General features: G+C 51.6%; 1 protein-coding gene across 4 annotated transcripts; it reads right to left on the reverse strand.

The window, feature by feature from the left end:
- Positions 1-5774: 5774 nt before the first annotated feature.
- Positions 5775-25656, reverse strand: LOC107312805 (Krueppel-like factor 5). Of its 4 annotated transcripts, none has more exons than XM_085546148.1 (6): positions 25251-25656; positions 23889-24061; positions 17199-17243; positions 13665-14568; positions 11192-11251; positions 5775-8513 (listed from the first exon to the last, which is right to left on the reverse strand). In XM_085546148.1, the coding sequence occupies exons 1-6, from the start codon at positions 25558-25560 to the stop codon at positions 8335-8337; spliced, it is 1671 nt and encodes a 556-aa protein (XP_085402274.1). In that variant the 5' UTR covers positions 25561-25656; the 3' UTR covers positions 5775-8334. The 4 variants fall into 4 exon arrangements, with proteins under 4 accessions (XP_085402274.1, XP_015716007.2, XP_015716008.2 ...); XM_015860521.3 differs by lacking the exon at positions 25251-25656 and adding an exon at positions 24409-24627; XM_015860522.3 differs by lacking the exons at positions 23889-24061; positions 25251-25656 and adding an exon at positions 17414-17498.
- Between the last annotated feature and the right edge of the window lie 712 nt (positions 25657-26368).

Genomic DNA, 26368 nt, shown 5'->3' on the forward strand with positions numbered 1-26368 from the left:
ATAAAGACCACACTGCCTTTATATTTCAGCCTTGTTACTAACAGCTATCAGCCCAGGTTTCCTGCCACTGTGAGCTCACACACCAATGCTGCTCACCTCTGTACATGAGAGGGATATTTGTCCTGCAGAGCCAGGCACTGCTCCCCATCCCAAACCACATCCACCCCTTTGACGTGTCCCCCTGCCCAGAAGGCACTGCAAACCCTGGTGTACAAACCCATCCTTCTCCAGCAATTCCTGCTCCTTCAGACACTCTGAAGCCCATACTTTCCTCCCTAAAGCACATGTTAATCTAATTTCATTGTACCTAGTGATACTGAACATCCAGTCCTGGGTGAATTCCCAGTGCGTCCCCATAGCAGCACAGTGACTGGGATGCTTTGCAGAGCAGCTCCAGTTCCTCTGCTGGTGATAGTCACCTGCTGCCAGTAAAACAGCTCATTGAATGCACATCTTCAGGCTGCTGGAGCTCTGGGATGGAGCGGGAGGAGGGAGATCAATCCCTGGTAAACACCCCCAAAGCTAGAACCAGAGTAATGTGGGAGCTTGTCTGCACCTGTGCAGCAGTTCTCTGCTCTTTATACACCTACTGAAGAACCTGGAGATGATGTTGGTAAGTGCTCTGAAGACTGATGCCCACCTATCCCCCCTCCTGCCTAATTCCTGCTGCAATCTGTTGGTTTTTTCCACACTGTTGGTCACTAAATGGCTTCTCCTGAGCTGTATGAGCAATGTAAACACAGCCCCTAAAAATTACCTTCACAAACTCTGGCTGGGGCTCCCACAGGATTGCAGCCTGCTGCAGAAGAGGTAAATAGAAACCAGCTGCAGCCAGAAGCTCCTTGCCTGTATTTCAAAGCTGTCTATGTCCTCCCCCCAAATGCCATCCAGGTAAGGTTCCACCTAATTGATTCTCTCCCCATCTCCTGCTTTGTTCCTTGTTATTGATGGTAGTCTGCCCTCCCTGTGGGTGCAATCCAGTGAGGATAGCTGTGCCCTTCACTCCATGGCAGAGAATATGAATCTTCTTAGCGGAGGAATGGGAAAGCCCTGGGGGATCATGATTCCAAATGAGTTTCAAAGAAAAGTTCAGGATGTTTTGCCAAACCTCCTATAGCTTTGGAGTAACCTTAAAGCAATGGGATCAGACTGGGGTGGGATGCAGGCTTGGTGTATGCAGGAGATTCTAAAGTGCCCCAAAAATGGGGAACGGGTCAAGTCTTTGTCCCTACCATGCCTTGAAGAGTGGGATCTTCAAAGACTCCCCTGCCCAGACAAGCTCTCACTGCTGTCTACCAGTGCTGACGTGTGAGTCCCTATGACCCTCCAGGCAGCTTCTGAACCCATGAGACGACAGCACAGTTACAGGTGCCCCTGGGAGCCCTTCTTCTAGCAAAATGCACCTCCTGCTCTCTCCTAGCAAGTTTGTGAAAGCCCTGGAGAGAAAATCACCAGCTCTGAAAGGATTATCTGCTGGGCTTAGCTTTCCCTTGATGCTTCAGATCTAATGATGGGGCTATTTTTCAAAAGGGACATCCCACACTTCCTAGGAGTAATGCAGTTTGCTGGTACAACCTAATCACACAGTCCCTGATGGTGATGGATGGCGTTAATTACAGCATGCCCTCCAGGAGCCACGTCCCAGCCCAGGGAAGGGCCCACCAACACACTGGGCAGGAATATAAATGCTTCTTACCACAAAGCTAAAGCCACCAGCAACAAGAATTGTTGCCCTAAGAAGCTGTAGCAGCTGTATGCAGCCTCTCTGGAAAACTTTTGTTTGCTGGCAGAGCAATTCCTATTGCAGCTTGGAGGTTTGCAGCAGGTCTTTCTCCAACAGGTGCCTGATAATGCGGTAGAACAGGCTGGAAGTCTATGTACAATTCGGCTTTCCCCGAGTGCTTTGCATTGGGCTGTGCTGGAGTCCCGCTAGGTGGCACATCAGGACAGGCAGGGCTGCCACCCTCTCCTCCTCCGGAGCTGACTCCAGACATTAGGGCTACAAACCCATCCCAGAGCAGCTCCAGCCTCTGCTTTCCCCAGGTGAAAGCATCAAAGAGGAGACCTCCAAAGCCCTGGGGTCCCTCCTGCTAGAGCTGTACTGCCCTCCACAATGCTGCTTGCCCCAGTGTCCCCTTACACAGCCCTGTCCCACTGCCCCACAGCCAGGCAGACACAACTTGGAGCTCCGAGATGAAGGTCCAGCTGCTTTCACTGCAGCTGGTGACAGGTGCCATCTGGGGCCCTGCTGTGAAGGAAGTGATCTGCTGAGATAATTGTAGCTCCTGAGAATAATAATCAGTTCACTGGAGCATCGAGTTGTGAGGTCTCTCTGGTCCATCTCTCAGCGACCCAGGTAATGCCTGGGTCTCCTTGGTGACGGATTAGGGGATTAGAGGGCTCAGGTGAATGGTGGGCACACGATTGGGTTTCTCCTGGAATGGCAACGTTTAGCTGTGCAATGGGAATCCATGTGCCTGGGATGAGAAGAGTAAGATGTGGAAGGCTCTGTCCCATCACCGTGGCCAGGGGTGGAGATGCTCAGGGCGAGCATCTGGGGCTGTGAAACCTGCTGGCATGTCTGGGGCTCCCGTGGTGGGAGCCGATCTCATGGTCATCCACTGTCCCCCAGTGTTTCCACACTGGTCCTGCAGCCTGTGAGCTTTTATAGTTTGAACATGAACAGGAGCAAGCAAGCAGGGCTGGAATTTGGAGTGGGAGATGGAGAGATTGCTCCCACCAAGTGGGAGCAGTGCAGCGTGCTGTGACAGTGGCCATGAGCGCTTCCCTTCCAACCTCCCTCATCTCCTCCATCCTGAGGACTATAAACCCCACAAGTCTCCCTCTGATTCCCTATCACACAGCTGAAGCCAGGACAGAGCCATTAAAGTTAACTATTACCCAAAGTGAGTGTTTATTTGGGGTAATAGAGGCCCTGGGGAAAGTGAGGGAGGGGAGAAGGAAGGCTCTTGTTGCTTTTCTGCAAGATATGGCCAGCCCTGCAGCACCAGGGCAGCAGCCAGCCTGCCCTAAAGTGGTGCTTGAACAAGACGAATGCTTAAATAATGGTGGGCAAACAACTGCTGGGAGCTGGCTGGGAAAGCGCGAGCCACCGCCAGCCACTGAGATACAGCCAGCCCCAGAGTACAGTGATGGGGATGCCTTGAGGTTTCCCAGCATAGGGTCCCTGCTCTCTTGCAGGCCTGTCTTGTCCCACCACATCGTCTCTCTCCAGCCATTTCCTGTCTCCACCAGGATGTTCTGTTGTCCCACTCCCTTCCCCACTGGCCACACAGATCATAGAATTATAGAATCAATAAGGCTGGAAAAGAGCTCTAAGATCTAGTCCAACCATCAGCCATCCCCATCATGCCCATTAATGCATGTCACTCAGTGATACATCAACCCTTTTATTTTAACACCTCAAGGGACAGTGAATCCAACACCTTCCCGGACAGCCTGTGCCACTGCCTCACCACTCTTTCTGAGGAGAAACTTTTCCTAATATCTAACCAGAACCTGAACCAGGTGAGTGGAGGATGCTGAGCCTCCACAGGGGCTGTCTCCTGTCCCTGGGCTGCATGAGACCATTCCCAGCCCTGAGCAGTCTTTGCAATGCCCACCAGCAGCCATTTCTCTGCAGTCCTTTACTGTCTGCAGAGATACCTGAAGAACCTGCCTGGCAGCTCTGTCTCTCTTAATTGTGTTTTCCCAAGTCAATGGATAACTTTACAGCTTGGGACAAGAAAACATCAAACAGCATAACCTTGGAAGAGTAGCTATCAACAGTAGGGCAGACACTACGTTAGTCGCTGGGGGAGGGATAATAAAGTTCAGAACCAAACCCATTCTGAAAGTCACTGCCACAGTTGGTGGGGTCTTCCGTGGCAGTGAGGTTGGCATCTGTGGAGTCCTCTCCAGATCTCCACCCTACTGCCCATCTCTACGAAACCCCCAGCCCTTGGCGGCTCCCATCTCTTGTCTCTGGTGCCAGGACAAGATAGATACGCACAGCACCTTTGCATGCTCCTGTGGTGTGCAGGCCCAGGTCTGGGTGCATGTCCATGGCTACCTCCTGCCCAACACAGCTCAGCCAGGCAGCAGGACCCCCTCCTCCAGGCTCTCGCCTCAGCCTTTCATTCCTCCTCCCCACCTTCCCCTTCCCTCCCTGTCCTTGACCAGCCACGATCTTGGCATTCCTGCAGATTTACAGCCCCATAACCACACAGTGGGATCGAGGCAAAGTTTTACAGTGGTGTTGCCTCATCGCCAGAGCACAAACAAGGCCAAGACAGCACCAGAAGCAGTGGGGGTGCTGCAGGGGGAATGTCACTGGGGGACAAAGGGATCTGCGGGCACGGTGAAGGGCTTTTGGCAGAATTAAGCCCTTGTGTGCTGCCCTGCTCTCCTGAGAACCTCAGCAGGGACGAGCCTGGTTTGAGCTGTGTCCTAGATTTGACAGCATTTGAAGCTCCCATTCCTCATAGACACAGCACCATCAAGAGTCACCGGGGAGAAGCAGGCAATGCAGCTCCATCCACGCTCTCCTCTCATGCCCATTGTGAATGTCTTCCAGCCACAGCTCTGTTGAGGAAGGACGCTCTGGTTTCACATGCAATAAACAGCCACTCTCTGGACTTTCATGACGTCACGTTCCTCATATTCTCAATGATCTCGCCAAGAACAGTTTGTCTCCACAGTTAGAACAAAGTGCAGGACACAATGGTGGGCCAAAGGGCAAACTGAAGTGTGTTGGGTGGAAGGAGGAGCTCAATGGGTCTGTGATGCCTCACTACAGGAGCTGGGAAGGCACTTATCGAAGAGGAACCACAACCTGGTTCTGTCCGTACCAGCCACTATGAGACCATACATCAAAACTGCTCCTCAGCATCTTAATGGAGTTCCAGCTGGGGGAACCAAGACACTTAATGAAAGATTTCTATGGAAAATATGACTGAAATGCAAGACCTATGGAAAGCAATAAGAAATTGCTGATTTTAATGTGGAATAAGCCTCATGATTCCACAAGCGTAGCCAGGAGGCAAACACAAAGATGTTGGATAAGACACGTGAGGTCCAGACAGAAAGAGTTTTTATAGAGCTGTTTAGTTTAGCCTGTATATATACAGGGCAAATATATATGTGTGTGTGTATATGCCTATAAATACATATTTTTATGATATACGTACTTGTAGATGTTCGTGCAGGTGCACGTGTACAAAAGGCATGAGCTCAACAGCCCTGGCTGATGTGCAGCTGTCTGTTTGCATGTGTACAAAGGTGAATGTATACACACAGTCTTAACACCCAAGGGGATTTTGCCTGCCACCTCTCCAGCCCAGCACTTCCTCATCGCTCCTCTCTCCTCCAAACCCTTGGGGAGCAGGATGCTCACATCCCTCAGGGCTGCTCCTTCTCCCATTCCAGGGTAAAAGGTGTGTGAACACCATGAGCCTCCACAGACAGCAAAAAGCCTCTCCTGCCCTCCTCCTTCTCTGCACAGCATTGCAACATCAGCTGGAGGAAGGGCTCAGCATTCCTCTCAAGTGTCAGCCTAGGCCACGGAATTGCGCTCACAGCACTGCCTGGTGCTGTGGGTTATCATCACGCACCAGTCCTGCCCTGCTTGGATACCTGCTCTCCTAACCCAACCAAACAAAAAAGCCTTTTTTCCTTTTATGAAGTTCATAAAGTCAACACACGCACTCACACGTGAGCAGCAGGCAAAGGCAACAGGAGCCCTACTTACAACAGGAGGGAAGAGAGACGCCATCTCCATGAGATAAAATTTTATTACAAAATATTATATAGATTCATAGTTGTAGGGGCTGCGTAACAAACAAAAAGCATCACCAGAAAAAAAAAAAACAAAAAACAATAATAATAATAATAAACCTTCCACCCAAGTTTTCCAGGTCCCAATTACTTTTTCTTGCTGTGCTCATTCAGGGCAGTAAACGATCACGTTCAGCCCGCACAGAAATGCCAAGCGATGCAGGGCTTTCCTATTTACAGCCATTCTGCTGCTATGATACAGGCTGCCAAAGCTGGGTTTGTTCTGCACAAAGCACAAGAAACCTTGCAGGAAGAGCCCCCCAGACTCCCAGACCTTCCCCAATGTATCCTGTCTGTCCTGGGAAGAGACAGGGTACAGAGAGACTTTCCTCCACCTCACCTCTCTATCTCTCCCCTGCTGCTGGCTTTGCTCCTTCAGTTTCCCTCCCCCCCAACCCCAGCTTCTTCTGGGGCTCACAGGCAAAGCTGTCTTCAGCCACCAAACACACAGCTGGAGTCAGAAATAAAGGAATAAAAGCTGAGATACACTCTGGTTTTGCTGGGGACTCTTTCAGTGTTGCCTTTGCACTAGTAAAACATCTGCAGGACAACACTTTGCACACAGACCAGAGGTGCAAAGATGGACTGGACTTCCTCAGTCCCCCATCAAAATAATCTCAAATGCAAGAAACATACAGATGTGTGTCTATGTGAGGATGAGCAGATGCATTTTTTTCTGTAGTGGAAAAAAGAAGAGATAATCAAGTGAATTATTTCAAATTCCCCTAAGACTTAAAGCTGCCTGTTGCCTGGATTGGCATTTGTTGTTTGTCAGCATGTGGGTTTTGGGCCCCAGGAGACAGAAATGGGGTCAGCTGGAGGTTTTTGTCCCCAAAATAAAAGGGGGGGAGCAATGAAGTCCCTCTGGGAGAGTGACAGGACAGGAGTGAGCCCACCACAAGCCCTGTGGTACATGCGGTGAGCTGGTCAACCCAGTGCCCTGTAGATTAACTCACATGTTTAGGAGGTTCAGCCCCTTTTGCCCTGATCCTGTCCTGAGAGTCTCCAAAAGGAACCAGAGGAGAAACCAGCAGCACCTGCCCCAGTATGGTGGTTTCTACCACTTGTACACACCAGACCTCAACACACGCAGAGACCCCACAGCCAACAGGATGAATCATGGATAAGTCCATTGGCCCCAGCACCCACTGCTCCCCACTGAGCCATGATGGAAGAGCTACAGTAAGGACATGAGGATGTGACCATGACCAGGGCTTGGTGGCCATGCAGTTAGCGAAAGCTCATTGGAGCTGAAGATGCTGCAGTTCAGTTCCCGGTGAGAAGATGCATCCATCCACCCACATGTTCCTTAATTTTGTTCAAAGAAGAATGAAAGAGAAGTCGGGGCAGGGGGAAATCAATATTCTGTTGAACACAACAGGCCCATTATTTGTTCCTGATTTATTAATTACCTCCACAGCTGCCGATTGAGCTGGCGTGGCCTGGTCCTTGTTCTGCCCACACCTAAGCCCTGGTAGGCTTTGAAGGGGAGCCAATGTGCCCTATGCGTCATGGCACTCGAGGAAGTGGGGAGGGAGGCACTTTGCAGAGCTTGGGGCGGGGAACCAGTGAGGTAGGTAATATGATCACATTCTGAACAGCAGGATTTATCGGAATTTGTTTTAAAGTCACTTCTTTGGTTCTTCTTCCCCTTTCTTTTGTCTAAAGGTGATGAAACAGCAACTGCACAGACCCAGCGTGATGGGTGAAGTCTGGTTCCTCATGCATGTGGTCAGGGCATAAGCAGATCCTGTCCTTTCAGGAAAGGCATGGCACATTCTGGGAAGCCAGAGCTCACAGGTGAGTTCCTTGTTGTTCCCAGGGTGGCTCTGAGACCCACCCTCGTCCCCTCAGAATCATTTGAAGTTACATTTCATCTTGGAAGCAGAAATGCTATGGACATAACCAGAAAATCTATCAAACCAAGCAGGGCAAACACCCTGGGTTTAACAGGATACAGCTTCTCTCCTTTGTGTATTTCATACTTTCTTCTATGCCCCCACAGAGACCAGGGCTGTCAACCCAAGAAGCCATGGGCCGAACTTCTCCATGTCACCAGTGCTAATCATGGCCATGAAATGGGGCAGTCCAAGAGGATTTCACAACTGGTGGGACATCCCGGTCCTTCAGCATTCCCAGCCATCCTTTCACTCCCAAAGGTACAACGTTGGGAGGAGCAAAATGTCCCCAAGAGCTCAAGACACTAAGGAGAGCTGGTCCCAAGAGACAAATAAATAGCAAGTCTGCTGTAAGAAAGACCTTGCCCTCCAAGACCCATTGCCCTGGTGCTTCAAAGGAGCCTTGTGGCAAGATCAGTCTGTAATTATCATTCTTTTTTAATGGCATCTGTTTTAAAACCGGGAACAGTGGGGGCGGGATTCACCTTCTGTCCTGCCAGTTGATCACAGCCCGGGGTTGTTCCTATGTACAAGTGGAAGAGAGGTGCCCTCGAAGAAAGAGTCTCAGCTGCCCTTGGAGACATAGCAATGGAGGTGGTCCCTAGTTCTGGTGTCGCTTCATGTGCAGTGCCAGGTGGTCAGAGCGAGAGAAGCACCGGCCACAGGCCAGGCACTTAAAGGGCTTGGCACCTGTGTGCTTGCGGTAGTGCCGGGTCAGCTCATCAGAGCGGGCAAAGCGCCAGTCACAGCCATCCCAGGTGCACTTGTAGGGCTTTTCACCTGCAAGGAAGAGCCACAGGTCACCATCAGAACACAGAGGACAGCATGGCCACCTGCCTGCCCAGCTTGCCCTGCGCCCATCTCCTGCTCCAGTATGGCTAAAGGGCACTTGGGGCTGTGCAGATCAGCACTAACTAAGGTCAATGCCATGGGAGGTCAGTACTTCAAGTCTGTGTACAAATCTTCCAGAGTTCTTTTTCTTTTTGACTAAAAAAGACAAAAATTGCTATTATTTCTGCTAATGTGGGATAAGGGTGCACCATGAGGAAGAAGAGGATCCTCAGAGCCCAGCATCTTGGAAGCTACCACCCGTCTCTCCCAGCCCTGCAGTAGCTGAACGTTGAGTTTTCCTGGCATCACCAGGCATGACATAATGCCTCCTCCCCCCCACACACACCTATTCCCCATCCGAAATCAATGGTGTTGTGCAACCCCCTGCCAGCTGGGAACTGGGTTGGAGAAGCCCGTGCCCGCCAGCAGCTCCTGGCCACCGCACTGAACTCTGTCTGCAGCCCTCTCCCTGCTTGGGTGTGGTGCTCTCAAATATTAGCCCTCGCTCTTAACAGCCTGAACAAGCAGGCAGAGTTCAGGGAATGTGCTGACTTTCCCGACCTCAAATATTTACTGTTTCATTGGCCAATTGCTGAGCGCACCATTGCGGCATGAAGGCACGCACGCACGCAGCGTGCATGCATGGGCATGTGTGCGGTGCTCCGGCACGCTCACCGGCAAACAGCCTGTTCCTCCCCCAGCCCTGCTGCCAGACAGGCTGCACGTTTGGCTGGGAAACAGAAAAACACAAGGCCATAGCAAAAGGAGCAGCCTCCAGCACACACCGGACAAAATACACTAGGGTTGAATGCACAGAGGTGGATCTGGAGGAGATGGGGCACTAAGACAACATCTCGCTCCCCAAAAAGCTCCGCACAGTGTGTTTTTCAATGGGGGGTAAAGGCAGCACTTGCAGTCATACTTGATGGCACGTCTAGGGGTCTGTTAGCAACCATGCTGGCATGTGAAAGTCAGATTTTCACTGCGCAACCACAGATATTGTCCCAGGCAGGTGACCTGGCTGGGTCAACCCCACCAAGGCCCTGTAGCTTCAAACAATACCAGGTTGAGCTCCAGAATGGAGGGAAAATGCTTTCCATTGTCCCGTGAGCTGGCTCCATCTCCTAGGACAGCACGGCAGGGCAAGCTCAAACAAAGGGCCCGAGCTGGCATTCCCAGCCCTGGGGGGCGGGGAGCCGATTGGTTATATATTTAATCTCACAATGGCACCCAGGAAATGAATGGTGTCTCCAGGAGATGAATACAGCCCAGCCCCTGGCAACGGACAAACCGCAAGAAAAGACCTGAGTAATGGTGTGCTCCCACGGTCTTAACCCCCCCTGGCAGAATGAACAGAGATCAAGAATTGAGCGCAGACACCCCAAGCTTGCCTGCGTGTAGCCCTCAACTGTGGGTTCCCATTGTATGACCACCACTGGCAGCTCTCCTGGTGGCTCGGGTCACCCCTTTGGACCCCTGCCCTTCCTCCTGCAGCAGGTGAGCTGGAGGACGGCAACCAAGCTTGGTTTCCTGCCTTGTTACTGGGAAACACGGAAAAATGACTGCACTTTATTGGGTTCAAAAACCACCCAAGTTTGCCTGGATACATCTTTATAGCACGGTTTGTAGGGACAACGTGCGTCTCACATCCCTAAGCGGTGCTCCAAAAAGGAGAGGAAAAAGAGAGATTTAATTTTAGAGCCAGACCCCTCACGTGGCCCCAAGTGCAGATTGCCGTTGTGACAAAGGTTTATCGCTGCTGGGACAATGTCCTTCCTGCACCTCTCAGCCACCCCTTTTGTGTCGCTCCCTGCCTAGAAATACTGAATCTCACGCACAAAGAAAGTCTTCTGGCCAGCTTGTGGGAAGGGCTGATAAGGTGAAAAAGGAACGGAGCCAAGCACAAGAGCTGATTCCCAGCCTCAGGATGGGTTTTGTTCGTTGTTCATAAAAAAGAAAAGTGAACTCTGGGCCAGCTTAATTGCTTTCAGTAAAGATCAGCCCTCCTATAAAAGAGATTTATGAGGGCACTGATGGTTCCTGGACTACCTGGTGATCTGATAAAGTTTCAGGTATAATAAATACCTTAATGAGGAGACCTGTGCTTGAATGCACAAGTGAGCTGGGTCTGCTGCAGGCTAGCTGGCTGTGGTGGGAGCACAGGGGCACCAGCCCTTGCCTCACCCCAGCACCCTCACCCTACAGCCAGAGAATGGCCACCAGGCAGCAAACAGTCTCACACCTCGCTATGAGCCCAGAAAATCCAGCATGGGAGCTCTGGACACATCCTCAGAGGTCAAAGATACGCTCCACGTGCCAATAGGCAATTTTTCTGTTGGGTAGGCAGGATGTGAGCTGGCCAGGATTTGTAAGATCTGGAAGGAGGATCCTTCAGGCCACACGTGACAGAGGACTGGGGACACCTCCTCCTCCCAACCTACTGGGAGAGCCTCCTAGGAGTTTCCTGTGTTCTAGACTACCCCTCCAGAAGGCAAGCACGCTGCATAGAGTTGTCAGAAACCAGTACAACCATTGGGTTTTTGCTACCATTAGCATCAATAGGCTGTCCTGACAGCCACCTCAGCTCAGGGCTGGCAGGGTTTGCTGGCAGGATGCGGTGTTCTTACCTGTGTGAGTCCTTTGGTGTGCCTTCAGGTGGGAGCTCTTGGTATACACTTTAGTGCAACCTGTAAAAACAGCAAAGACAACCTTCCAGTGAAGAAGGAGCTCTTGTTGCAACAAACCTAGAACATTCATGTTTGGGATTAGGGACAGAGTGGGCCTTGAAAAACATACTGAGTAGCAGGATGCAAATAAGCCTGGATATACCCATTTTGCTTCAGCAATATCTAAAGACAATGCTTGTTCTCCAGGACAGACAAACACTGACAACATTCCATCTCTTGCTATACAACCGTGACACTCATAGGCACTGTGCTGGGAATGGCAGGGGATAAAGCCAGACCCCAGCTAGCTTTCAGAACTTCCCTGGCCTTCCAAGCAAGATGGAAATATCAAATTCACCACCACAAGCTGCCAGCTGCATGCTGCTGTTTGTTCTGCTGGGCTCCAGAGGCAAGTGGTACCACTATGGCAAAGTGTGGGGGGAAAGTGGGCTCTGCAACAGACCCAGCAGGCATAATGAGGCCTGTTCCCATGAGGCACAAGGTGGGATGTTTTTCAGGTTAGCACCAACAGGTTCAATCAGAGAAAGGCTCTCAGCAGAAACTCGGTGACTTTGGCAAGAGTTTCAACAACAAACATCACCCAATGAATGACTGCCCATTCTTCCTTTCACCTGGTCTGAAGAAGTTCCTCGTGCTGCCTTTATGGCCCTGCTTCATTTAGTTTTGATGTGCATATTAAAATATAAATTTGAATTTTTATTACCCTTCTAATCAACGTGGTTGTATTTTTCCTTTCCATATTTCCACATCATCTAATAAAGCCTTGTGCTACTTCCCCATCCACTTGCAAAGTACAGTTTATTTTCCCAGCACTGGCATTGCCACTGATGTAACACCACACCTGCAGACACTTTGCCATCCTGGAGTTCCCACAGCAGCATCCCTCCCCACTGGACTCTGCAGACATTAAGAGCAGTCATCATTCCAAGTGAGATGGACTCAAAAAAGGCCTGAGTTGTAAGGAAGATTTCACTGAAGGCCCCTAGCAATGCACTGTATACCGCAGAACTCTCAGCAGCCCAGATCCTTTAGCACCACTGCTCATGGAGTTCCCAGCCTCTGCTCCCCTTTGTTGGAGAAACACACCCAGCCACTCAGTCACAGCTTTCTAGCAAAGACAGAGTGTCTGAGCACACCCCATAGAGCCCAGTTTAGCTGAAACTTTTTGGCTTTTCAGAAAAAGATGTCTCTAAAAGAGAGAGTGTTCATGCAGATAAAGGAGAAGCTAGTAACTCCCATTTGGGTCTACCAGCTCCTGATCAGTAAGGTCGCATGAAAGCCACCACATCTTCCCAGTGGCAAAGCTTGTAACAATGAAAACCAAAATGACTGATCAACGCTTCCAGTTCTGGCAGTTCTCTTTATTGTGATGGGCTATTCCATGTTCCCTGTGGCCCACAACTCCATTGGCCAAGCAGGAGGGCAAACAGTCAGCTTGTGCAGAGGAAAGCCATCACCTTGCCTTTCCTCTACCCCTTCTCAGTTCACAGCTGTGGAAGTCCCCGTCACAGTACTTGCTTACAACAGGTACTTCAGAAGGTTAAGGCCAACCTCTGCATTTCAGCACCTCTCTGCACTTTTGCCCTGATGGAAACAAGGCTGAAACAGGCCAAGCTCTAAGCAGAAATGGGGTGAGCTAATGCCTAGGGTAAGAGACTGGGAAGCAAAATGATTTCTTCACCATCTGCAGGACCCTGCTTGGCCCCTTTTGCTAAAGAAGAGGTCAGGGTTGAGGATTCCCCATTCTCTCTCTTCCGTACTCTTAGAGCAGCCGATCTGGCTTGTAGGGGGAGCTGCACCTTGGTAATGTATCCCGCAGGACATTACTCATGCTCTGACCAGTCCTGACTGGAGCAGAGGATCAGCCTCTGTCCCAGAGCCATGGTCCATCCACACTACCTCTGTCCTATCTCCCACAGCCATGAGCAGGAGGCGGAAAATTCAGCACACGCTGCTAATAACAAAAGCATGGCAGCAGCTTTCAGCTCAAAGTCACAGAATCATAGAATCCCCTAGATGCAGTACCTGAGGCCACTGATGGCTATGTCTCTTTTCTCTTTGCAAAGGAAGAGAATTTGAGCAGCATAAAGAGACAACAGGCCCCTAAGGCAGATGGTTTTTGGGAGCATCCCCATGCTTGGATACCACTCTCTGCCACTCAGAGCCAGGCTTGCTACTGCCAGAGTTGGAAAAGGAGAGGGAGGGGAGAGAAAATGCATCAACAGGAGCAGACAGGGCCAGCCTCTTCTACTCCCTTGGTGGTGGGGAGACCTCGCTTCCCTGGGGCTTTCCACTCAGCGCCACGTCACCTTTCTTCACACAGACAGAGTGACTCTTGGTCAATCCCCAGGCAGTCCACAGTCTCCCTGTGCCAAGAAGGGAACCCAGAACTAAGCCAAAACAATGAAAATACCTGGGTAATCACAATGGTGGATCCTCCTTTTCTCCAGCTCAGGATTGTTGCGTCTGTTATATTTGAGGGACTGCAAGACAGCATGCCCTCGGATGAGGGACCCAATGCTGTTGGGGACTGGAGGGACCTGGGATGATTGGACCAGCTTCAGTCCAAAAGTGGCTTCATAGGATGGCGGGGGAGAGATGGTGTTGATGAGCTCTGGTTGATTTTCTGGGCTGCCAGGCTGCGAGTTGGGGGGTGAAGGCGGCAGGTTCACCCCTGGCACAGCATAGAACTGCCCTGAGATGTTGAAGTTTTCCTGTCCCTGGGAGACATGCGGGTACTGCTTCACTGGCCCTCCAGCCTGGACATGTCTGTGAAGCACGGTGGACATGGCGTTACCTGTAGACATGGTGACACCACTGAGGCTGTTAATGGCTGTGGTGCTGTTTGAGGAGGGCGTCAGGCTGGTAAGATCGGTGTTGCCATTGCCAAGAGGCATCTGGTAAAACTGGGTTTGCTGTGAACTGCCAGATAGCGGGAGATCAGAAGGCATCTCCTGCTTGATGAAGATGTTGTTGACTGCCACTGACTGGGGCATGCTGAAGACGCTGGTGAAGTCAGGCAGGGTCTGTGTGGAGCCCGACGTGGAAGAGCAGGGCTGGGAGAAGCTGGTGCCGGGCTCTGTCTTGATCTGTGTGAATGGTGTCATGGGTTTGGGGGATCGGTAAAGTCCAGTGCGTAAGTGCGTGGTGTCAGGCAGGATCACGTTGATGTTCACACTGTAAGGCGTGGAAGTGGTTTTCTCCGTTGAGAAGAATTCATCTACCACTGAGGCACTCTCCCGGCGGTATTTCTTGTCCGGTATCATGGGGAGGGGTGGCATCTGGTTGGAGAGGTACTTATCCATTTCTGACCGCCCCTGGGGTGAAAAATACAAGGAACAATATTTGTGAAGAGCAAGTTTGATAGGAGTTCAATCATCAACATATACTAGAGGGGAACCAGGAGAACTACAAGAACAGGTGATGCAGCAATCAGCTTCACTGTCTGACTCCCAGAGATGAAGTCACCCTGTCCTCTGTCCCACTTCTCTCCTGAGCGGTACAAAAGGCCGAGCAAGGCCAAGGATGCCGTCATGAAAGAAGTTCATCTTGATAATGATGAGGCTGGAGATATTCAAAACCTGCCTGGACATTTTCCTGTGTAACCTACTCCGGGTAACTTGCTTTAGCAGGGTGGTTGAACTAGATGATCTCCAGAGGTCCCTTCCAACCCCTACTACTCTGTCATTCTGTGATTTAGCACAGTTCTTCAGTTCCACAAACAACACCATCAAGTACTAGACATGGGATAAAACCCGGTGCTCTGCCTAAGTCAGCCTGGATGTGTTTGGAGTAGCTCACCTTAGACATGCTGACTCTGGCCTGCTTTAAACTCAGCAACCTGAGACGTACTCATTTTACTGTGAGGTGGACAATATTGAGAGAATTAATTGAGACAATTAATCGAGAGCAATTTTGGCTACAGCCCTAGAAACCTAAGTGATGTTGGCACAAATTACATGAACCATGAGCCTAAAATGGAAATTGCCAGGCATGCTGTTGCTGCCTTGTCTTGGTAAAATGACTCAGCCCTTGGCCAACCTCTGGTCGAGTTCTACAGCTCTGGATTGCCAGGCTAACAGAACCTACAGCTCGTCACTGCTTGTCAAGAGTTCATGCCTGATGCAGCATCCCACTGGATCCAGGCCCAATAATTCAGCAACCTCATGGAGCAACCCGCTAGGAAACTCATCCCCTGGCATTTGATGACTCAACTTCTGCACTTTGTGGTTAAAGACACAAGCACTAATGCTCTTCTATAAAGCTACAGCCTTTAATTATGTGGTTATCCTTGTGTCAAGCTGATTGCAAAGCCCTCATAGACTCATTGATATGTAGAGGAGCTGGCAAATCTGCAGGACTTCCCTGGCAGGGCCTACAATGAACTAGAGGAGTACAGGCTGCTCCCAATACACACCCATTACGCTTGAGCTGAGGGCTGTGCAGTTGTGAACTATGCCACCAGGCCAAAGTCATCTCTGCTGTAAGTTCATTGCTTTTATCAAAGCTGGACAGGATCCAAGGTACTTTCCTTGCCCTTTCCAGTGAAACACATCACCTGTGTTTCCAGAGAATTCAAAGAGCCTTTGCACCTCTGCAAGCCATACTGGCAATGCACGACTAAGCTGGCTTCCACCCAGACACAAGAACATGCCACCAATACATCCTCTTCTGCATGGGTGGAAGCTCAGAGCAGAAGACCCATCCTTGGTCACTGCTCAAAATCCTTCTCTGCTCCCCCCCACAGCACCCAGTCTGGAGAGCCACACTGCACTGGGAGCTGAGCCCTGGGTACTGCTTGTGTGCCCACCCTGGCACCAAACCGGACCCCTGGGGTGGGACCGGAGGCTCCAGATGCCGCACATACCTGAGTGATGAAACGGCCCCACTTGCCGGGGGAGCGAAGCAGGGGGAAGGCGCTGGATGCCTTTTACTTCTGCCCTTCCCTTATCTCTGGTATTTGAGTTTCTCACCTTCAGTTCCCAGGAAAGGTCTCCCCCCACACTCAAACGGCTTCTTATGCGGTGGTGGCCAGGCAGGTATATTCAGTGGAGAAAGGGCTCTAAGTTTGGACTCCAGGCTGCACTGTCACTAAGAGACCATCCATCCATCCACCTGCTGTCACTGCCTGCCCATGCCCAGTGTCTCCCATCCCTCTCTCCTCACCTCTACCTGCAGGTATGCTTGGTCCCACTCCATGGAGCCTCATAAATCCACTTCTGATCCTAGGCAGCCCCAGAGACCTGGGGAAAGGGGGTGCTAGGGCACAACTCAGAAGAGCAAAGCAGTCGTCTCTGATGGGACAGGGAAGACTTCCAGCCCTGTCCTTGGCTGCAGAATCACTGCAGAGGTGGAGGTCCCACCCTACTGGAACACAGAGCATCACAGTGATACCGGTGATGCTCTAGAACTTGCACGACCCCAGGGGTGTCCTCAGAAGAGCTGCTTGATTTGTTTGTGGCCAAGGAAAACCTAGCAACACTAGGCAGCTCCTTGCTTGCTGGTCATTGAGCAAATACTTAACACCAAGCCATTTACCTAAGCACCTCCCACCTAACACTTTACCCCAAATCCACCCTTCATTCCACAGCTGACACAAGAACTGGGATGACTACATGCAGGGATGCCTTCCTGTCATGCCTGTGTGGTATCCAACTCAAGAATCTCAAATGCAGGTGTCTCTTTCTAGACACTTTTCACAGTGGAGGAGACAGCCTCACTGTCACCCAGATGTCCAGCACAGATACAGACACCATAGGCAGGGGGAATGCACCCCTGCTAGTGGCAGGATCTCAGGGAAGGAGTGGGGAGATGCCACCATGTCCTTACCACCTTGTTCTGAATAGGCTGCTGGATGGCCTGCACTGGGGTGGGGGATCTCTTACAGGTACCTCTTACAAACAGGGGCAGAAACAAGCAGAGAGAAGAAGGAGGAAAAGCTCTTCACCTCGAGAGTGAGCGGCATCCGCTGTTCCATCCTCATGGGGTGCAGCTGTGGAACAGACAGGGCTATGTTAGTGGGAAGGTCCTCCTAAAGCCAGCCACCCCAGTATGTTCCACCCTCACAGCCCCAGACAGCACCCCCAGGACACGAGCTTCAGAGGCTGATGGAGGAACCCTGTTTCCATTGGGGTTTCACCAGTGGTTCTCTTCAGAAGTTACCCAGAGCTGGGGAGCCATCCTGAGCAGCTGGGAGAACCTCCATTTTCCTCCAGCCTGGAGGTGGGAACACAGCCATGATACTGTCCTCCCTCTATTCACCAACAGCAATGTTTTTTTGGCTTGCTTTCCTCTTCAGAATCACAGGCAAGGGGAGGAGGGGCAAACCCAGTTCCCAGCTCATGCAATCACGCTGTTTTTATGTCTTAATCCTCGCCAAGGGGTGGAGAGGGCCCTGACACTGTGTGTGCAGGATCAACAACAGCCTACAACCCACTTTCACTCCACACCCTTCTCCTGCAGCCACTGCTGCCTCTCAGTGTGCCATTCTTCCCCTCCACTAGTATTCACCCTAACCACGAGGTTTCTCCACAATTGTGGTAAAGCCTCATCTCATCACCGTAGGATCATTCACATGTTTAATAGTCTGGACAGTCAGAGCAGCAAGGGATGGAAACCAGACTAGGCTTCACTCTCTCTCAAAGCAAAACCAGTAAAGCCAACTAAGTTGTTTTCCCACTTGTGAGGTGTACATATTCCGAGAGCTGCATCCAAATGGAAGATGCTTCTTGCAGGTTGATGACAGACCACAAAGCCACGTGGCCTTGATAGGACAGGTGCCAAAAGAACGGGGGATATGAGATCTGCTACCCCTGGAGGGCTGTTGGTCCCACGGGCTGACTGGAAGCATGAAGAGATGCTTCATGGTGAAGCCTCTGGGTCAGAGATATGACAGTTCTGGGGGATTTGCATCCCATCACCTGCAAGAAACAGCTTCAATACAACATGCACAGGAGGGCTCAGTGACCCAGTTTCCCCTATAGGCATTAGTAATGGCATTGCTGTAGATGAGGATGAGACAAAGGGTCAGGAGACGGGCATGCCCCAGGCTTCACTGACTGCATTGACAGCGGTGCCAGGAGTCATGGGTCACTGGCTCCAGCAAAAACTGAGCCAAAGGGAAACACAGCCAAAGCAGACATCAACAAAACCTCCATGCTTCAGAGACATCTCCTCCAAACCGGGATTTTCATTTTGGCCAGGAAGGGAATAGTTTTCAATGCAAAAAAATGCTGAATTTCTGCACTGTCCCCTCACAGTCACACTATCTATTTCTGACCATTTAGGAAGGTCTTTTCAACCTGCCAGAGGAAAGAAAGCAAAAACCCACACAGGTGAAGGAAAGGGTTTCTCACTCCTCCCAGTCTGCCAGCCACCAGCTCCCTGTAGCTATCTCTTGTCTTGGAGGTACCCCATCCCCTACCTCAATCCCATCTGAGGCAGGCTGAGTAGTTATCAGGACACTGATAACAAACACAGAGCCCCAGACAAACATTTCTTGGCAGGACACACAAAAACAGGAGCTTGAGCCAACCCGGCCATTTTGGCAGCCATTAACCATGAACATCATTAAAAAGGCGCGAAGCACAGCCAGCTGATCAGGCAGGAGGTGGGACATGTCCTTCCCATGATTAAACGCTTTCTAATCTGAAGTTGATAAATAACAAACCGCCATAGAAACATCAAATGTGGTCACCACACAGGAACAAGGAGAGAAATCGATGTTTGCTAAACAGGCGACGAGCTCGTGAAGTTGGCAGAGAGAACAGCTGAGGGGGAGGGGGAGAGGAGAGGAAGCAAGTTTATTCGCTTCTTGGCATCTTCCATCCCTCCTGGCCACAGTCCCCTCCTGCTATGCAACCCTGAACCCCTTGCCCACTCCCCAAGCACTCATAGGACGGGGGCAATGGTGGCCAGGCCATGGGATTACGTAGTATGGTCTGTTTCTCCTGCCTGCACCTGCATGAAACTCCAGCCTCCAAGGGAATCGGCAAACAATGGGGAGGATAATCATCAATCAAAAGCCATGGCAAGTACCTGGCAGTGCCCCTTTAAAGGGACATGTTATAAATAGACCGTATTTATATACAGATTTGGTTCAATATCAGCATTTATTGTCTCCCTAGTTAAATATTGACTTGGGCAAATATTTGTTTCTCTGATCATTTGGTTTTGATATTGACCTCGATCAACGTTATTTTCTGTTTGTTCCTCAAGTCTTCTGGAACTCTCTGCAAAACAGGATTAGCAGAGAAAGCCCCGGGAATCTTCCTTTCAAGTTCACGGGGCCTGATGCCTCGCTGCTGCAAACAGCCCAGCATGACTGCAGGCAGTACAGCTAAACCCCTGCCTTAGGTGGGTGCCACAGGTGGGTTCCTCTGATTGCTCCATTCAAGGAGCTCTGTTATTCCTGAGCTCTGCCCTTGCAGTTGAACTACCTGAGTTAATTATCACCTCTTGGAACCGAAAATCCTTCCGAAGGATTTTCTTAAGCCCAAGATTTGCCATCAAGGCAGATGTAGCCAGATGGCCTCCGGCTGAGCCAATAGGCAGTGCTGTTTCCAGCAGGCTTGCTGACTCTGTTTGCTATTCCTTTCCTCCAGCGACTGATAAGGACTCGCTGAAAGGCAGCCTACATTGGTTATTTATCACAGAAACCATGCCACCACAGTCAGTGATCCCAAAGGCCAGAGAAAGCAGAACACCGTCATCTAGCTCCAAGGTCAAGTACCCAGAAGAGGGCTAGTTTGGAGCAGCCAGGCTTCAGAGGGCTTTGAGAACATGAGCAGAAATCTTTCTAAAAACAACCCCTTAAATGAAGTGAAAAATATCTACAAGAGACCTTAGAGGAAGCTCTGGCCCTGATGCACCATCTCTAGGCCTTACTGAGCACCACGGCCACCTGGTCCACCCATCCTTAGGCAAATCCATGTCAGGATGAGAGGTCTCGTGTCAATAGTAGAGTAACCCCACACTGATTTCCCCTTTCTCAGACCTACCAAGCACAAAACAAATGCCTGGATGGAGTCTGAGAGTGGGTAGGAAAGAGGGACAGCTCGCTCCTCACCCATTGCTCCCTACTGTGGCCTGGCGGAAGGACAGCCCTTGGAAACTGTCCTCATGGGAGGGGATGACATGAGGACAGCTTCTTGTAAGTGAGTCATGCCTTTGTATGTAGTCTTATCTTTCCAAAATGCTGTTGCTCAGCAGAGGCTGGGGCCAAGCCCATCGAAGCCAACTGGAGGTTTCCTATCAACCTAAGTGGGCACACGCTTCTGGAGGCTGCACTGGGTAGACTTTGGTATGGATGTTCTTCTGGAAAGATGCAGTGTTATTTCAACTCCTGGAAGACCAGCCCCAGGCAAAGCATTGCAGGAGTTCAAATGTTCCCCCAGATCACTCATACAACCAAAAATTGACCTCCAAGAGCCAAAGAGCCCCTGCTGCTCTCTTCAGCTAGAAGCTGGCCCACCTGCCTCTGCTCCAACACTCCTCCTCCAAATCTGACAAGATGGAAGCTCTCATATATTCCCCAGAATGACCCAGACAAATTTATCCATCCATTTCTAGCGATTCCATGGCCAGTGGGCACTAGGCTGGTTCTTGACCTCTCCAGCAGATCCTGAATTAACTATGACATGGGAGAGGCAGTTAGTGCTCACAAGGAGCTTCCTCCAGCCAGCTTCCTCCTCACTCAAACCATCAGAAAGCTCATACTCGTCACCCAGCCTCTTTCAATCAGAAGAAACAAGGTCTGACAAAGGCAGAGTGAGTCACTTGCTGCTTGCAGAGGCTTGTGAAGTCCTCTGGCAAACATCAAGCGATAAGACAGGCCAAAAAGCTTGTTCTTCCTCGTGCGATGAGCGAGGCAGACCCAATACCCCATGCACGTCTGCGAGAAGCAAGGTCAGGTTTCATGTGCGGACAGAAATCCCACCATCTCTACAGCTTTCAACTTCCTCGCCAAACCAGTTAGCAAAACAAAACAAAGCCTAAGGCATGTAGAAACATTGCATTTCACTGAGTAGGTCTTTGGGCCGACTTTTTTCTAGCATGTTACAAGGCCAAGTAAACACTGCTGGTATCAGCGCTGTAGACGGAGAGGACACTTAGTGCAGTCCTTGCTGGTGTGCACGCTGCCCTATACACTTCCTAGCATCCATGCTGCCAGCAGGGTCCTCAAGCATCAAGCCTCAATGAGTGTCCTCCAGCTTCCTTCCCTCAGCAAGATGACATCAAACAGCCAGTCAAGCTGATGATCAAGCTCTCCCAAAAGGATGATGCAGAGCCACCAAAACACTGGAAACACCACAAGGAGCAAGGTCATTCAATACATCTGAATGCCTGCAAATCCTGCCCCTGGTGGAAACTGGAAGGTCTCTCATCACACACACACAAAAAATAAAAGAATACGAAATAATTTTCCAAGAATTCTCCAAGCTTTTCTGAACTTAATGAAAGAATCTTTGTTTGAGTTTCAATCAGAGCTTGGAAGGGGCTGAGCCTCTTTGATGTGGGAAACAGCCCATGGGGTTTTTTTCTTTTTGAGAGTTTTCATGCTAGCTCAAGTTCTGAGAACATCTGAATTGTAAACACTGGTGATCCAATCCCCAAACACCAACAGCACCCTGTGACTCATGCCATTCACCAATGGAGCACAAGGAAAGCAAATATTCTAATCAAGGGGCTCAGCCAACGAGACTGGTGCTAAGTGCGATTATTTGCAGTGGATGGGTGAGATAAAGGAGCTCACTGGACCAGGGAACAAAGTAGCGTAGGTAGCTGACCAAACAGGTTTGAGAGAGGAAACTTGGTAGTGGATGATGCACCGGACAAAAATGAGCTGCCCTAAACTTCTGTGAGTAATTGCAACCAAGGTGTGCCTCCCACAGCCCATTCAGGAAGAGCGATAAAGGGAAATCCGTTGTTTATTACGAGTCGAAGTCTCTGCTTGCTCCCTCCCCACCTTTTTCGTGGCCAAAGACGAGCAAACACGCTTCCATGGCTGATTTGCAACCTCCCTCATTCCAGGAAACGGGGAGGAAAGGCAGCAGCACACACCTGCAGCCCCCTACCTGCATCCCCTCCTGCAGCCGCCCGCAGTGTGCAGTATCCCAGCAGAACAATCGCCCTTTGTACCACGTGCATAAAGCCACTGTGCTCCCACAGCTCAACATCCAGCCGAGCTGCTTCATCCAGCACCTCAGCACCAGTATCTGGGGGATACAGCAAGATTAAGCAGCAGTGGTAGCGGCTGAGTTAAGCAGAGCCCACCACCACCCCAACAGGGGTGTCCTTCCTGGGACATGAGGATGAGCCTATGTCCCCACTCAAGAAACGGGAGGCAATGAATCACAGAATATCCCACAGTTGGAGGGGACCCACAACGTGATAGTTTTATGTGCTTCACACCGCTACAGAGCAGAGTGGGAACAACCCCTTCCCTCGCCTGGTGGCAGTGCTGGGTCTGTACACCCCAGGGCACGGTTGGCCTTGTTAGCCACCAGGGCATGCAGGTCACGGCAGGAGACAGGCTGTGTTTTCTCTGTTCTTTCTTCCCAGCCACTTCTGCATTGGGTCCTGACCTCACCCAGTGTTACAGCAGGCCCAAGCCATCCTCACACATCAGCTCCTTCTCCCCTGGAACACCTCCCTAAATGCGCCCTGAGTTTGTTTATATTCCTTCTCCTTCTCCCCTCTAGTACCAGCCTCTTGAGATTTAAAGGGAAAAATTATTTTCGGTCAATCCAGCTGAAACTGGAATGGAAAAACATTTCTATCTCCTTTCTTTTGGCTTTGTCATTTGGGTCCAAGTAGCCGGCAAGGCTGAGAAAAGGGCCAAAACAAACTCCATGAATGCCCGACCTCCTCCTAACACAGATCGAATAATGTTTCCACCAGCAAATAGTTGCCCCCCTCCCCTTGTTAGAACAGCGAGTTGTGGAGTGAGGAAGAGGACTGGGATAAGGAGACCATGGTGGGCAGGATCTGGGAGGTACCGGGACACGCTGCGGGGCCAGAGCACAGATGGGTCACAGCCTGGTCCAGTGGCACCACCAAGCCATGGGCAAAGGGTAGAGCGGAACCAGGCGAACCCATGGGGCAGCTATGGGGCTGGGAGCCGCCCTCCTGCCACCTCGCAGGGCCCCACTCACAGCGGCACTGGGACACAGGGATCATCAGCCCCCGTGTCTCTGGGGAAAGAGGCCGGAGCAGCAGCTCCCACTTGATTCCCATTGGGAAGGACGGCCTTGTGGCAGAAATAAACTTAGTGATCGTAACTACGCTCCCCTCGCCCCATGCAATGTCTGCGGTGTCCCCAATGGCGCGGGGCCCTGGGTGCTCCCTGCAGCCAGCAAAACCCCTTCCAGGAGCACAGCTCTGCTCTGAGACTCCAAAACAGCGGCGTAGAGCAGTGCAAGGAAGGGAAGGAGAAAAGCATAAAACCAGACACGGCCAGGTGAAAGAGCCACAGAGGGGAAAGGGCGAGTGGGCAAAGAGGGCGAAGGTGCCGAAAAGCAAGAGGAAAAGCAGAATCAAACTACGTATCAATTGCACAGAGCAGAATTCAAGCAAACACACGCAGTTCTCCCTTCGGCTGGAGGCTGCAGCACCTTCCCGCGGGCCTCTGCCTTACCTGCGCCAGGTCGGGAGGGTTGTCTGGGGCTCTGGAAGGTGGTTTGATGTCCTCAAAGACTGAAGGGTCCTCGCCGGGCTCCCCCGACATGGTGACGGGTTTCAATGGGGTGAAGGCTGAGGGGTCGTCGGGGAGCGGGGCGCGCAGCACCAGCCCGCTGCTCATCCCTCTGCCTGCCCAGTGCCACCGACGGAGATGGGGAGAGGGAGAGAGGGGCAAAGGGGGTGGGTGGGAAGTGGGGGAGAAAGGGAAGGAAAGGGGAGAAGGGGGAGGAAGGGAAATAAAGGGGGAAAGAAGGGGAAAAAAGGAGGAAAAAAGAGTGAAAAAGATGAAAAGGGGGAAATGGCAAATACATAAAAGGGGGAAGAAGTGGGGAATTGTACAATTTTTTATCTGTTTTTAAGGGAGGGGGGATATAGAAGGTGGGAAAAAAGAAGGGCAGGAAGGGTGGGGAAGGAGAAGGCGCCGGCAGCGCGGCCCCGGAGCTGGCTGGGAGCCGGGTGATGGGGGAAGGCTTTACCTGGGCTCGGAGGAGGATCGCCGACCTGCAGCGCGGTGAGGACGGGCCGGGCCGGGCCGGGCCAATCAGGCCCCGTTACGGCCCCGCTGACGGCCCAGGGCGGATAAAAGCGGCCTCGGGGCGCGCCCGGCTCCGCGGGGACCCGGCACGGGACGGCGGCGTGGTGGGGTGGGTCGGGGTGCGCTCAGCCTGGGGGTGGTATTGGGGGTGGGAGGTCTGCTGCAGGGAAGGGAAAGCGAGCAGGATAGGGGGGAAGGAGTTTATTTTCCCCTCGTTTTGCTGGAAGCTTTAAACAACTTACAAATAGTTTAAAGGTACGAGTGTGGGGGCACAGGGGGTCCCCTCCTGAGCTCGGATGGACGGGCCATGCAATCACAGGCAGGATTATGTGCGGTTATACCCCGTTTGCTTTGGGTTGGTGGTGTTCTGTCGGTTGGGTTTTGTTTTGTTCTGGGTTGGTTGTTTTGTTTGGGTTTTTTTTGTTTTATTTTTGCAATTATGCCCAGTTTATGTTTGACTTTTTTTTTTTTTTTTTTTTTTTGTGGGTTCTTTTGCAATTACAACCAGGTTGGTTTTGAACTCATCCCTTTTTAAGGAGGGCAATGAAATAGATACCAGGAGTGCCCAAACCTGGAACAACACGGGAATACACATTGCCTTTCCGGCCAAAGAAACAACTCCAAACCATTCCCCGCAGCCCCATTCCCCCCCACAGCCCCATTACCCCCACAGCCCCATTCCCCCCCACAGCCCCATTCCCCCCCTTCTCCCAAGCATGGAGAGGCACACAGCCCTACCTGGGGGCTGAGCATCCCCGAGCTGCAGCTGAGGGCAGCACCCACCTCTCTGTATCTGTATGTCCCTCAATCTTCCCCATATTCTCCTCCCCTCCGATGCAGCTGTTTGAGCTGAGGCTGCATGAAGCCCCATGCAGGAGGACCCCCTGGGTCCCCATTGGCCACCAGCAGCAGACAAAGCTGTGCAGGGCTGCCCGCACCCCCTCTGAAACCCAAAACCACCTCTCCTGCCTTCTCCTTTCTCCTGCGGCCATCCAGCCTTTCCAGGGAGCCCTTCAAAGCAGGCGCCTGCCCCTCCTCTTGCTAAACCAGTCCGGTGAGTGCGGGCAGGAGGCCCCCGGCCCCCCAGAACCATGAACCGAGGTGACCCCGCAGCACGGGGCGACCCTGCAGCCCAGGGGAGAAAAGGGGCAAGGTCTGTAGATGGGATCAGCAACTCATCCCCAGCTGGAAGAGCAATCGGTGCCCAGTTCCCACTGGGAAGCCAATGGGAAGCCAGAGGGGGCTACTGGCTGGATGCGAGGAGGCACTGGGGCTTCCAGACACATGGGGAAGTCACTTGTGAACATCACTAGGCTGAGATGTTTACCTGCAGCCTCCAGAACTCATCTGGGAGGCCTTTGGGGTCCATAAGCCTCACAGAGGAGACCATGAGGTGTGCATCCCTATGCTTTGGGCACAGAGAGGGTCAGCAACCCCTATGGAGACCCAGCAGGTCGAGGTGGCCACCAGGCAGGTCCGTGGGGATGGGGCAGGCCTGACATCAGCACAACGTTTTTGTTTTTTTCCTTTTTTAGACCACTTGCTTTACAATAAAACCCCAGAAGAGGAACTCAGGAGCCTGGCAAAGGTGATGGTGAAGCCCAGCCATGCTCGTCCCCACTGCTCGCCCTGCCACTGCTGCGGCACAGACACACACCACCAGGCTCCTCCACTTCCAATGTTATTCCCCTGTAGAAAAACGTCAGGTGGGTTCGTACAAATATCACAGCTCAGGAGTTTTAAACCCCACCACCACCTCCCACCTGTCCTGGGGCTGATTTGCAGGACAGACCATCAGTGGTGCTGGCCCAAAAGGACCATCCTCAGCCCCTGACCCCGGGCTGCATGGGTCCCCCACCACCAAGCGTTCAGATCAGATGGGGACAGGGAATGTGATGGGG

Source organism: Coturnix japonica, chromosome 4, assembly GCF_054131305.1.
Source record: "Coturnix japonica strain WE chromosome 4, WE-NBRP24, whole genome shotgun sequence".
In the NCBI taxonomy this organism is placed as follows: Eukaryota; Metazoa; Chordata; class Aves; order Galliformes; family Phasianidae; genus Coturnix; species Coturnix japonica.